At 39.5% G+C, this 14,267-nt stretch overlaps 2 protein-coding genes across 2 annotated transcripts in view; both read right to left on the bottom strand.

The window, feature by feature from the left end:
- Window positions 1-14,267, bottom strand: part of LOC134676431 (U4/U6.U5 small nuclear ribonucleoprotein 27 kDa protein) — a 282,614-nt gene that overhangs the window by 160,607 nt on the left and 107,740 nt on the right. The gene's annotated exons all lie outside the window — the stretch shown is intronic.
- The window catches only part of LOC134676438 (zinc finger protein 808-like), a 359,726-nt gene that overhangs the window by 329,904 nt on the left and 15,555 nt on the right, over window positions 1-14,267 (bottom strand). Inside the window, exons 10-12 of the mRNA XM_063534833.1 lie at window positions 9,471-9,682; window positions 6,763-6,832; window positions 1,805-5,703 (exon numbers count right to left, since the gene is read on the bottom strand). Coding sequence (XP_063390903.1) covers window positions 5,197-5,703; window positions 6,763-6,832; window positions 9,471-9,682 — 789 coding nt within the window. The 3' untranslated portion in view covers window positions 1,805-5,196. The remainder of the gene's footprint in view (window positions 1-1,804; window positions 5,704-6,762; window positions 6,833-9,470; window positions 9,683-14,267) is intronic.

Here is a 14,267-nt window from a genome sequence, read left to right as displayed (position 1 = left end):
GATTTATAATTGTTACATACTTGCTGTAACTTCAATCAAGATTGTTTACCTTATTTCTAATGCTAAAAAAACTAAATATAATTTGAGTCGCTTAATTTCAAACTCAGTACTCGGAATTACCCTAATACACCTTACGATTTTTGTGACAATTCTGGTAATATCGAAACCATACTTTTATTTTATCATCCCGAGACCCTATTTTATTTTATTTAAAATCTTAGTTCTGTTTTAATTCAAGTATAAAATTCAATTTGATCTGTCCTTTTTAAAGTACACCAGGATTGGGGAGGATATTGTAAAGTCGACGCATTTAACCGAGCGCGGCAAAAGGATCTAAACAACCCACAATTCATAATTAATAATAAAGACAACCGTTTCATAAACTTACTTAAAAACTTAACTTTAAACACTACATTATTTACAATCCTAATTAGGATAATTCGCCAGTAACTGGCCACCGTTAGTAATTGGCCACCCTAAACTAAAAATGAATTCTAGTCACCTATAAACAGAATTCATTTTAGTATAAGGTGGCCAGTTATTGAAACCTTATACTAAAATGAATTCGTTTATGAATAGAATTCATTTCTAGTGTAGGGTGGCCAATTACTGACAGTGGCCAGTTAGTGGCGAATAACCCTATTATTAATTTTCACAATTTCATTTTTTAAGATTTCAAATACAAATATGTGTTTTTGAATAACACAAATTTTAAATAACTGAACAAAACTAAAATCGTAATCACAATTTGAGAAAGGAAATGTATGGGAGCTCAATAATTATAAATAAAAAACCCGGCAAGTGCGAGTCGGACTCGCGCACGAAGGGTTCCGTACCATAATGCAAAATAAGGCAAAAAAAAAAACGGTCACCCATCCAAGTACCGACCCCGCCCGACGTTGCTTAATTTCGGTCAAAAATCACGTTTGTTGTATGGGAGCCCCACTTAAATCTTTATTTTATTCTGTTTTTAGTATTTGTTGTTATAGCGGCAACAGAAATACATCATCTGCGAACATTTCAACTGCCTAGCTATCACGGTTCATGAGTTACAGCCTGGTGACAGACAGACAGACAGCGGAGTCTTAGTAATAGGGTCCCGTTTTTACCCTTTGTGCACGGAACCGCAAAAATAAGTTAGATGACGGTCTCTAATAAAATTATGATTACTACTTATCTTTAAAAAACAATTGTAAAAAGTCGATTTCCAATTGTTGTTTTTGAAAACGTTTAACAAATTTTAATCGTAAAAGACTTTTAATTTATTTATAATTATGCATATGCTATTATTATTACAAAATATATAAAAAGAGGATGGAAATGGTGTTTAGATACAAAATCATATCAGAAAAAAGCTCAGAATTTGGGTTATTTCATAGTTCTCTAGATATGCAAGAGTACACTAAGATACAAGTGCGAAAAGTAGGAAATTACCTACTTTTCGCACTTGTATCGTACATTTTACAGTACCCTTTAAATTTTTGACATACGCACGTATTGTCCCTAGGGCAGTAAAGTAGAACTATTTGTACTGTAAATTAAAATTATCCTTTTTTATATACATTGTAAATAACAATAATGTCTAAAATTTAAATTATTTACATTTATTACTAGGTATGAAAAAATAAAGTACCTTAGGCAAGATTCAATCGTTTTGATCCATATTCACTACTAATTTACAATTGACATTTTAATGAAATTGAATTCCTTTTATTCACCAGCGTACGCGCTCAAAACAACTGAGCTAACGAGATCCTAAGCATTGCGTTAACCTTTTGGACGCCAATGACGGATATATCCGCACCGCACCAACGCCAAAGACGGATTAATCGGTCACATACCACAGAGCAACATAGACCTACGTGCATATCAAGTTCAATTTCAGTTTTGTCACTTCGGTGACGTGGCGTCCGAGTGACAGCTTTTGTGTGGTATCGTCTTGGGTAGTCCCATTCGTTTTTCGTCAAGTTCTTAAATTAGTCCTATTCTGCTTTCGTCACGCATTCTACATTGAAAACCACCGACGATTGTGATGAATGTAGAATGAGTGACGAAAGCAGAATAGGACCAATTTAAGAACTTGACGAAAAACGAATGGGACGACCCATGACGATACCTTTCGTGTTTGACGCCGTGTCCAAAAGGTTAACAAGATTTAGCTTAAAAGTAAATTAATGATAAGAACATACCTTCACCGCTACCCGTCGATTAGGAGGTATATGACTCTCACTTAATGGTATAAACACTAAAAAAACAACACTAACAAAAAAGCCATACCATAGAGGGCATAGTCTAATAAAACATGGTCTTCTCTTCCCAGAGCGACACAAGCCTATAGTTCGTATTTTTTAGCATTAGAAAGAACTTGGAAGAAGGAAAGCGATTTTGACATGTCTTTTAATTCAAAAACGCTTTTTAAAAATCAAAAACTATTACTTATGAAAGCAGAAGAATATAAATGATCGTATTAGATTCATAATTGTTACATATTTGCCGTAACTTATTTTTAAAATGTGTTTTCAATTAAAAGACACATCAAGATTGTTTACCTTATTTCTAATGCTAAAAAAAATGAACTATACGTCATAACATGGCCGATGTATATAGCGCTATCGCATATTATCATATAGCGCTGTCACATGATGACGTAGGCTTGTGTCAGTCACGTGACCTAGAAAAGACGGGAAGAGAGTACCAGGCGGAGTATATTATTATAACATGCATAAAGTAATATATAAGTAAAGAAAGGGCGCGGTAACTCCATAGATTTCTTATCAAAACGAGTTATTGCGTGGTCGACATCTAACGTCGAGTAATGGAACTATCAGTACCGCTACTTGACATCAGATATCACGTGTCGCTACTGACGAATAATGTACTATCAAAGACATATGTAACTTCGTATGACTATGATATACATGATATATATGATATGATATGTATGATGATGATGATGATGATGAGTGGTAGACTTTATAGTCTAGGGAAAAAACGTGCCTCGGAAATCAAGAAAAAGTCATTCTCGGATAGATGGCGCACACACCTTTAGCCTATCCTCGACTAAATGGCGTGACGACACCGTTTCATATTTAACAATTTTAACACATAGATATCAGTGAATGAACATGGATCAAAATTATATAAAAATAATAAAATCATTTATCCATATATATACATTTTTATGATAATTTTATACGTTTTCATTTTGAGTTGTACTCGTGTGTCGATAGATGGCAGTAAATTTACTGTGACTACAAAATTAACAATGACAGGACCCCTCTATACTATCTTTCTGGTACTGTTTTTTTTTTATCTTTTTGGTACTACTAAAACAATTTACAACTAATATTATAAGCAGAAGCAGTTGAAAATAGACATCCAATTCATCCGGTTAAAATATTAGCTGAAAATTGTTGAGCATTAGAGTTTTCGTTCGCCGCGACATCTATTGTCGACTAGCAGTACTTATAAATTCCGCTACATGACGTTAGATGTCGATTATAAAATAACTCGCGTTTTGGTAAGAAAACTAATATATGGGGTTACTGCTCTTTCTTTACTTATTTTAGGTACTCTATGGTCATACAAACCCGCCGCCAAAAAAGCTCTCATTTAAAAACGACATGCTTAAATTACACGACACTTGACACGAACATTTAACACAAAAAAAATAGAAAAAAAGTGAAATTTTATATGTAGTCTAGTAATGAAAACTATATGTTGGTCAAACCAATTTGTCAGTCAGTAAGAACCAGGAAAACTATAATCATCCTTTTCTTTTGGGTGCTAGTACTAGTGTAAGACAAGGATAGTGGGATTCTCTCTGTCTATGATTAAAATGAGACAGTCCATTGACAAAGTATAGTATTAAACATATATGTGTTACTTTTTTTTATAGACAGTGAAAAATCATTCATTTACAAACAAGATATATACAGTGGTATTACTAAAAGAAATTAATAACTAGCTTAAATCTAAAATAGGCCCTTGAGGTATTGTACCAGGGATGCTGGCGGCATTTCCTCGCTGTATCGCAATGTGTTACTTGAATGTTTATGTGTTGTTACAGAATGTCGTTTTAAAATGAGTGCGTGACTACGATTGTATGGTGGCGGCGTTCGTGTGACTTTTATTATCTTTGGGTAGATCAACTTTGTGTTGTTATTCTGCCCCGTTGTCCAAGGGACAATAGTGACACAGAAGACATGTATCACGTTCTAATAACATGCTTAGTAAATGGCCCATTATGGAAATGGCTTATAACCATAAATATGAAATCCATAAAATCAGGATTTTACGAGTTGTTTTTCCCCTGGACAACTTATCGTAACGTAACCATGACAACGAGTTACAACCTCGGAAGACCCAAGCCAATTTCCGCGCTTTGGAATTTAGTATTTTCTTTTATTTCTATTAGAGTATATAACTCGAATTTATTTTGTACTTGCACAAGTACGCGGGGACTTGCGAGGTTAAAAGTTGATTTACCCTTTTATGCGCTGAATTAGCTTTAGAATTATAAGCACAAAATTGCATTTATGGTAATCAAGTCATAAAAAATAGTCTTAAAAAGTAACCCAGGAGACAAAAACTCCTAATTATGTGTGCTGAATCAGCTTTAGAATTATAACCAATATGTATATGTCGGCGGCCGATCGTAAGATCAGGAATATCGTGAAATTCCTAGGCATATCGTGAAACGTGAAAATCTTTGACTCGTTCCCTGGATCGACGGAGCCCCGCTACGCGGGACTCCTATTTCTGGGCAGTTTGCCCTTCGGGCATCTGAAGCGACCTAACGAACCTATCTTACCTATATACATATCGGGTTAATGTGACTATCCTCAAAACAATACAAATACACAGGAACATTACAATCTGCCTGATCTTACGATCGGCCGCCGACATCCATATGAAATAAAACTATTGAAACGGATGATATCGCGTATAGTTGTAGTTGTTCCACAGTCACCCGTTGACCACGAACGCTGTAAAGGGTTCGAAACGTCGGGATGTAGTATGTATTGAATACATACGCGATATCGAGTCGTATATTGAATACGCGATATAATCTGTTTCAATAGTTTTATTTCACGAGTAACTATTGCGGTAACCGAAGACATTGCATATGTATGTTATACTTATGGTAATTAAAATTAACAAAAATAGTTTTAAAAAGTAACCCAGGAGACAAAATTATTCACTAAATTGCGTCATTACCGGCAGCAGAGGCGCGGCCAAACCATATTCCTTCCCCTCCCTAAACCCAACTCTGAAATTATAATCCTGATTCCCGTGTATCGTCCTCACATGTATCCTGAGATAGCTAGGTCTTGTAAAGAACTTATAACATATATGACATTGGTACTTTTTAAGACCTGAATGTGTCTCTAAATGTCTTTTTAGTTTACCTTTCGTTATGAATCCTTTCCCGCATTGTTGGCATATGTAAGGTTTTTCCTTAGTGTGCGTGAAACTGTGTAATTTCAAATAATAGTGTAGTTTAAAACTCTTGTTGCATACTTGGCATATGTGTTTTCTCTCCTCCTGTTTATTTTCGTCCTCTATGGCTATTCGGGAACCGTGGCTTTTTAAGTGTTCCTCTAGGTAGTAGAAGTGTTGGAATACTTCCCCGCATATGTTGCACACGCGGCTTCGCTCGTCGGCTGGTATGAGGTCGGCTAGGTTGGTTGGGGCGTCTCCCTGTAAAAAATAGGGTTACATATGTGGTGAATTAAGTGATTAAATATTAAAAAAAAAAGTGTGTATAGAGAGGGTTATCAGGGCCGTCTTAAACTATGCCGGGGCCCGTGGGCACATAAGAATTTGGGGCCCTTTTGGAATGTAAAGAAAGCGAATGAAATTAAATGTTTTCTACTATGATCTTCTATTTATTATGGGTAATCTAATATACAGTTACTGTCTGTCCTTCGGGGCCCCCCGAGGATAGGGGTACCCCCCGCATGGTAAAGACGGTACTGGGTTATTGTCAATTTAATTTTGTAGTCACAGTAAATTTACTGCCTATTATCGACACAGAATTCAAATTAAAAATGTAAATGTATAAAAATATAAAAAATGAATACAGCAGTGGCGGCTCGTCCATAAAAGCCGATTCCCACCGGCTTGCCTGTTTTTTGGACGTTTGAGTAAAGTTGTAAAGGAAATATGTAAGTCAAATTAGCCCCGGCTTGTCTATGGATATGTTTGACGCGCCGCCACTGGTATACAGGGTGAAATTTTAACCACAGTTCATATTCTGCATAAAGGTTCAGTCACACAGGCGCGGGCGGGGCGTGAGCGTTTTATATGTAAAAGCGGCGCGCCCCGCTCACGCTCCGTCCGCAAAACGCGCCTGTGTGACGGAGCCTTAAAGTTTAAAGGTAATATTGAATAACTTTTATTATTGGGCCAATGCCGAAATCGCGAACATAAATTTGGTTGTTTCATAGAAATCAGCGGCACGAGTTGCGAATTAATTCGCACGTGCATCGTACAAAGTTTTACAGTACATATGGCCCTTTAAATTTTCAACGTAGGTACGTAATGTGCTTATTATAGCACAGGGTATCGTAATGGAACACCAATGCCCTGTTCATCAAAAGCCTGTAACTTGAAATACAAGCGAAGCGGATGTCACTTTTTGATAGCTTTTGTTAGAAAGGGACTTCCACTTGTATTAAAAGTTACAAGCTTTTGATAAACAAGGCACCGTCGGCACAGATATATTGTAAATGCTTGTAAATAGTAGCCGAGTCTCACCTGTTTAGGTATTTTGCGCGCGTTCTGCAGCACCATGGCTAGTATATCGTTCCGGTTCTCTTCTAAAATCCTGTAAACGAGAAATAATTTCATTAATAAAAGTGATTAATAACTTAACTTAATAGACAAAGTCTTATGTAACTTAAAATAATTTTATATCCAGGGATAGGAAATTCGGATGCTTTTATACCTAAAGTTCGGCCTCAGTAGCTAAAACATAATACGCACAGACTGGACACTCATATCTCAGCACAAATTTGATGCGACAACGAGTGAAGCGAGGAGTGATGTGGTTGTATTATTATATATACTTACAGACTTATTTTTTTTTGTCTATATTATTTTGCTTATATTTATATTTAGTTTTTAATTAGTTTTATGTTTAGATTATGTAGTTTATTTTTAATTGTATTATTGTTTATGAATAAATTCTTACAGACCCGCCTTATATTTGTCGATTGGTGCGACCACGAGTGAAGCGAGTTGAGATTTGTGACTATTATATAGTGTACTCACAGCCCCTCCTTCTGGTGTGTGGAGAGATGCATCTGCACGTGATATTTGGTGTTGAACATGTGCGCGCAGACGGGACACTCGTAGCGCAGCACGAACTTGGTGCGACACCGAGTGAAGCGAGTGGTGTGTGTACTCACAGCCCCTCCTTCTGGTGTGTGGACAGATGCATCTGCACGTGATATTTGGTGTTGAACATGTGCGCGCAGACGGGACACTCGTAGCGAAGCACGAACTTGATGCGACACCGAGTGAAGCGAGTGGTGTGTGTACTCACAGCCCCTCCTTCTGGTGTGTGGACAGATGCATCTGCACGTGATATTTGGTGTTGAACATGTGCGCGCAGACGGGACACTCGTAGCGCAGCACGAACTTGGTGCGACACCGAGTGAAGCGAGTGGTGTGTGTACTCACAGCCCCTCCTTCTGGTGTGTGGACAGATGCATCTGCACGTGATATTTGGTGTTGAACATGTGCGCGCAGACGGGACACTCGTAGCGAAGCACGAACTTGATGCGACACCGAGTGAAGCGAGTGATGTGTGTACTCACAGCCCCTCCTTCTGGTGTGTGGACAGATGCATCTGCACGTGATATTTGGTGTTGAACATGTGCGCGCAGACGGGACACTCGTAGCGCAGCACGAACTTGATGCGACACCGAGTGAAGCGAGTGATGTGTGTACTCACAGCCCCTCCTTCTGGTGTGTGGACAGATGCATCTGCACGTGATATTTGATGTTGAACATGTGCGCGCAGACGGGACACTCGTAGCGCAGCACGAACTTGGTGCGACACCGAGTGAAGCGAGTGATGTGTGTACTCACAGCCCCTCCTTCTGGTGTGTGGACAGATGCATCTGCACGTGATATTTGGTGTTGAACATGTGCGCGCAGACCGGACACTCGTAGCGCAGCACGAACTTGGTGCGACACCGAGTGAAGCGAGTGATGTGTGTACTCACAGCCCCTCCTTCTGGTGTGTGGACAGATGCATCTGCACGTGATATTTGGTGTTGAACATGTGCGCGCAGACGGGGCACTCGTAGCGCAGCACGAACTTGGTGCGGCACCGAGTGAAGCGAGTGATGTGTGTACTCACAGCCCCTCCTTCTGGTGTGTGGACAGATGCATCTGCACGTGATATTTGGTGTTGAACATGTGCGCGCAGACGGGACACTCGTAGCGCAGCACGAACTTGGTGCGGCACCGAGTGAAGCGAGTGATGTGTGTACTCACAGCCCCTCCTTCTGGTGTGTGTACAGATGCATCTGCACGTGATATTTGGTGTTGAACATGTGCGCGCAGACCGGACACTCGTAGCGCAGCACGAACTTGGTGCGACACCGAGTGAAGCGAGTGATGTGTGTACTCACAGCCCCTCCTTCTGGTATGTGTACAGATGCATCTGCACGTGATATTTGGTGTTGAACATGTGCGCGCAGACGGGACACTCGTAGAGCAGCACGAACTTGGTGCGACACCGAGTGAAGCGAGTGATGTGTGTACTCACAGCCCCTCCTTCTGGTGTGTGGACAGATGCATCTGCACGTGATATTTGGTGTTGAACATGTGCGCGCAGACCGGGCACTCGTAGCGCAGCACGAACTTGGTGCGACACCGAGTGAAGCGAGTGATGTGTGTACTCACAGCCCCTCCTTCTGGTGTGTGGACAGATGCATCTGCACGTGATATTTGGTGTTGAACATGTGCGCGCAGACCGGGCACTCGTAGCGCAGCACGAACTTGGTGCGACACCGAGTGAAGCGAGTGATGTGTGTACTCACAGCCCCTCCTTCTGGTGTGTGGACAGATGCATCTGCACGTGATATTTGGTGTTGAACATGTGCGCGCAGACCGGGCACTCGTAGCGCAGCACGAACTTGGTGCGACACCGAGTGAAGCGAGTGATGTGTGTACTCACAGCCCCTCCTTCTGGTGTGTGGACAGATGCATCTGCACGTGATATTTGGTGTTGAACATGTGCGCGCACACGGGACACTCGTAGCGCAGCACGAACTTGGTGCGACACCGCGTGAAGCGAGTGATGTGTGTACTCACAGCCCCTCCTTCTGGTGTGTGGACAGATGCATCTGCACGTGATATTTGGTGTTGAACATGTGCGCGCAGACCGGGCACTCGTAGCGCAGCACGAACTTGGTGCGACACCGAGTGAAGCGAGTGATGTGTGTACTCACAGCCCCTCCTTCTGGTGTGTGGACAGATGCATCTGCACGTGATATTTGGTGTTGAACATGTGCGCGCAGACGGGGCACTCGTAGCGCAGCACGAACTTGTCCGCGCGGTGGCTGACGATGTGCCGCTGCAGCTTGCATGGAGCGTTGAACGTCTTGGAGCATATGTCGCAGATGAACTTCTTTTCGCTCTTGTGGTTTTTGCGGTGGTATACCTGAAAAAAGGTTTTTTTTTTAAAGTTATGGCAATAAAGATTTTTGTCAAAAACAAAAATATTTTTGATGTAAGATTTTTTTGTCTTTGTCAAAAAGGTATTGTGTCCAAAAAAAACATTTTTGATGCAAGAGTTTGTCTTTGTCAAAAAAAAAAGGTTATGGCAAAAAAGTTTTTTGTCAAAAATAAAACGCATCCGATGCAAGCTTTTGTCGCTAACTGTACTTTTCTTTAAAATGCAAAGACCTGTACATCGAGATAATTCTAAAAAATCCAACATTCTACAGCTCTCCATATTCATAATCATTTATTTATTTAATTAATAATTAATTAACTATAATTTAATAATTTTGCTATAATTTATGACCTAAAAAATCCAAATCTCTTAAAATTGTATAGAAATGACAGCTGTCATGAGTTTCAAAAATACTATAATGATATTAATTATCATCATGTTTTTATTTGATGAAGCTTTGGATGGGTTTATTTATGCAATATGCCTAAACATCGCTTGGCAAATCCTCAAACGATGAGGTTTGAACGATTTGGCTGGCGATCGCTAGTCGATTAAAGGCGGCGTTTTATGATATATCTAGGAATTTCATGATCCGGCGGATTTCACGATCGGCCGTCGACAATAGAATATAGTTAGACCAAGAAAAGTCTGCTGCGATTTTGATAGCCCACGCAGTGCAAGTGTTATTTATACGTCATAATTTCATAGAAGTTTTGATGTTTAAAATTACACTTGCAATGCGTTGGCTATCATAATCGCTGCAGACTTTTCTTGGTCTAAAGGGGCCCACTGATTAACAGTCCGCCGGACGGTATCGGCCTGTCAGTTGTTCGGAACTGTCAAAATTTTGTTCTAACTAACAGGCCGATACCGTCCGGCGGACTGTTAATCAATGGGCCCCTTAACTCATACTCATTCTGCCAGCGCCAAAAACGGGCGCTAACTACAAAAATAGCTTACCACGTAGGGTGGTAGCGTCAATCTTGTCAATGTCAAAATAATAGTTACATCGACTTGTGTTAAGGCAGGGGTGCGAAGCTCCTGACTTCGGCCAAACTCGGCTCAGCATTGCTCCGAGCAATTATTAGGGTTGGCACCACTTGACTTCCTTTTGCGTGCACGACCACAGATAAGATAATCACTTGAATTTTGACAACCCTAATTAGCCGAAAGGGATAGTGCCATGTATTAGAAAGGGATAGCATGATTCGACCCTGAACCGCTGTCAAACTTCGGTTTTGTAGGAAGCTTCCTTTCTGTACGGTAGTACTATTATTTATTCTGTGGTTAAGGTAACCGTGTATTAACATATCGTTACTCTGTTCGCGCTAGGCACAACGCCATCTAGCGGCGGATTTGGTCAATTTTCTTAAATTATAGTACGGTAGTACTATTATAGTACGGTAGTACTATTAGCGCCACTTGCACCATTCCACTAACTCGGGGTTAAGCGGCTAAACCCTTTAACCTAGTCTCAAATTGTACTGGTAACCATGGTAACTCCAGGTTTAACCGCTTAACCCCGGGTTAGTGGGGTGATGCAAGTGGCCCTTAGTTATTGTGTGGTCTGGGCTATAACCGCGAAAATCGAAGTTCGCGTATAGCGGGGATTTTTCTCTGTCACTCTAATTACGCCTTCATTGGAGTAAAAGAGAAAGATCCCCGCAATTTGCGAATTTCGGTTTTCGCGGTAGCCCCTCTGACTCTGCCAAAATGTATCCCAATCAGGCCAAAACAACTGTAACGGCGCTGACTTCAAAAAATTCTAAATCTTACAAAAATCAAGCAGGTGCTAAACGAATACACGGACAATTCTGTGTTGTGTTGACGCGAGCGTATTGACATGTCGTTACTCAGTTCACGCTGGGCACAGCGCCATCTAGCGGCGGATTTGGTCAATTTTCTCAAAACATTTTTAGAGTTGGAGTTCGTTTTTTTTAGCATTAAAAATAAGCATTAGAAATAAGTTAAACAATCTTGATGTGTCTTTTCATTGAAAAACACGCTTTAAAAATAATTCACGGCAAATATGTAACAATTATGAATGTACCGTAAAATGAGATCAGTAGGCGCAAACCTGACATTCAAACCTCGATAACATTATATTTTTACATATGCAAACTGAATGGTGTACACTGTATATAAGATTTACCGACGTTTCGACACAGGTTTCACTGGTCGTGGTCGCGGCTGACTGATGTTCCAGCAAAATGTCAAAACAGAGATTTGTGCATCTACCCGACAAAAAGTGTATGGAATTATGTGTGGTGGGTGGTTTGAAAACGTGATGTCTACCCCAAACTTTTCTATCGAGCCTTCCAAACGGACGCCGTTACAATGGATTCATCCAAACGGACGGCATCCCAATATTAAACATTGAACGTTTTTGACATTCACGGACCGATTTTGGATTGCAGCCACGCTATTTGGACTGTTGGAAGGCTCGTCGGTGGCCACCAGCAAAGAATATAATACTCACTAGGAGAAGAACGGTAACTCCATACAAAAAAATGTCCCCAACCGTTTATACGTTTATACTAGTGGCGCCCTCGATGTGTACCAATGGAACTAAAGTTAACAACCGGTTTAGCCTGGCGGGTATTGCTATTATAGGTATATAGTAATTATGTTGATAAACATATTTGTTATCTTCATATCACGAAATATATGAAAGATGCAACTATTACCCCTTGTTTGTGGTATTATCTATTGATTTAAATAAAAGGCATATTTATGTTTATAACATTGTATTATGTTTTACATATAGAAATATACACTGAAAATTAAACCCTGACAACTTAATAAAAATAGATATTAATAAAGCGCATTCACAAAGTTTTCAGTATTATACAAATAACATTAGGCATGCCTACCTATTACACTTTACACACAGATACACTACACTTTACACACGGCATTTTACACAGATTTCTAACTTGTATTCATACATTTCTTCACGGTTCATTAATACGCTTTCCAGATGCGTTATGACTCGGTTCCTTCTGAACCCACTAAAGCTGTATAAATTTCACTCTGGCTGCTTCAACAGCCGTTGCTCCGCATTTAGCACATTTTCTATGTGCATTGCTGTAATCTATGTAGGTACAGACTTACAGTCTTAATAGGCCAAGCAATAAGAAGTTATAGAGGGAAATGCTAGGAACACAATTTTTGTCTACGTAACTTTGTTTGGACTAGTTAGGAGGTGAACATATCAAAAGTCCCCGGCCGTAGCCCCGGTGCTGGGGGGTAGAGGGGGGAAAGAAGGTCTCATTTTTCGGTTTTTCACTTATATCTTGGAAATTTTGCGTCTTAGCGACATGACTACTAAGACAAACCAAAAGCTGATAAAATTTGTTACAAGTTTTATTCAGTCAAGTTTTTCGATATCTTGAATAGTTTTTGAGATATCCGCTCTTGAAAGTTTATTTAGGGCTTTCAATTTTATCTTGATATCTACATTAGTGACGCTGCTAGACCGTGTTTGGTATCATTTTCGTATAAATCGGGGGTGCTGAATTCAGTTTTGGTATCACATTGACACCATTCCTAAGAAAAAACATATAAACTTTAAACAAATACCTTTTTTTTTAATTCCTCTTCACGCTTAAACCGCTCAACCGATTTAATTGAAATTTGATATACAGATATTTCGAGTCCCAAGACAGGACATAAGATACTTTTTATCTCAATAATCATCCTTTAAAGTTGTGAAATGGAGTATGGGGGAAATTCAACTTCGTCGACGAAACAGAATTCCTGAGGTTAATACTGCTCAAGGTAAGGTTTGAAGTCATGTTTGGTATCACTTTCATCTAAATCACAGATGTATACCATCCTAAATTTCATCTAAACCGGTTCAGCGGTTATTGACTCCCCATACAAACTTCCACCCCACTTTTCACACCCTCAAAAGATGCTTTTGGTTATAAAAACTATCCTATGTCGTGTGTCGAGATTTAAACTATTTCTATACCAAATTTCAACGAAATTGGTTCAGAAGTTTAAGCGTGAAGAGGGATTTAAAAAAATATTTATTTTTAAATTTTGGTTTTACTTCGGAATGGTGTCAATGTGATACCATTAATGAATTCAGCACCCCCGATTTATACGAAAATGATACCAAACATGGCCTAACAGCTTCACTGACGTAGATATCAAGATAAAATTAAAATCCCTAAATAAACTTTCAAGAGCGGGTATCTCAAAAACGGATCTATATCTGAATCCCTAAAGTCTTTTCTCCTATCTTTGCATTCCCTAATATTGTTTGTCATAGTGATCAGTTGTCCTAACACTCGTATACCCTAATTTTGGTTTCCCTATTATCGACAGGCCGATTTTTTTTTATCCTAATATGTTTTTCCCTAATGGCACTTTCCATATTGAGTATTTATCCTAATGTTATGTAGCATAATTTTTTTTTTGCCTAATTATTGTTAGTTCTAAAAATTATATATCCTAACCATCATGTTACCTAATTTTACTTAGCCTATCGTTTCTTGACCTAATACTCGTATGTCCTAATTTAAATTTCCCTCCTAACCTAACCAATGGCAGCATTTCATTT

This window comes from Cydia fagiglandana, chromosome 24 (genome assembly GCF_963556715.1).
Source record: "Cydia fagiglandana chromosome 24, ilCydFagi1.1, whole genome shotgun sequence".
Classification (NCBI taxonomy): Eukaryota; Metazoa; Arthropoda; class Insecta; order Lepidoptera; family Tortricidae; genus Cydia; species Cydia fagiglandana.
The sequence above is the reverse complement of the archived record's forward strand: the minus strand, read 5'-3'. Positions and strand labels throughout refer to the sequence as shown.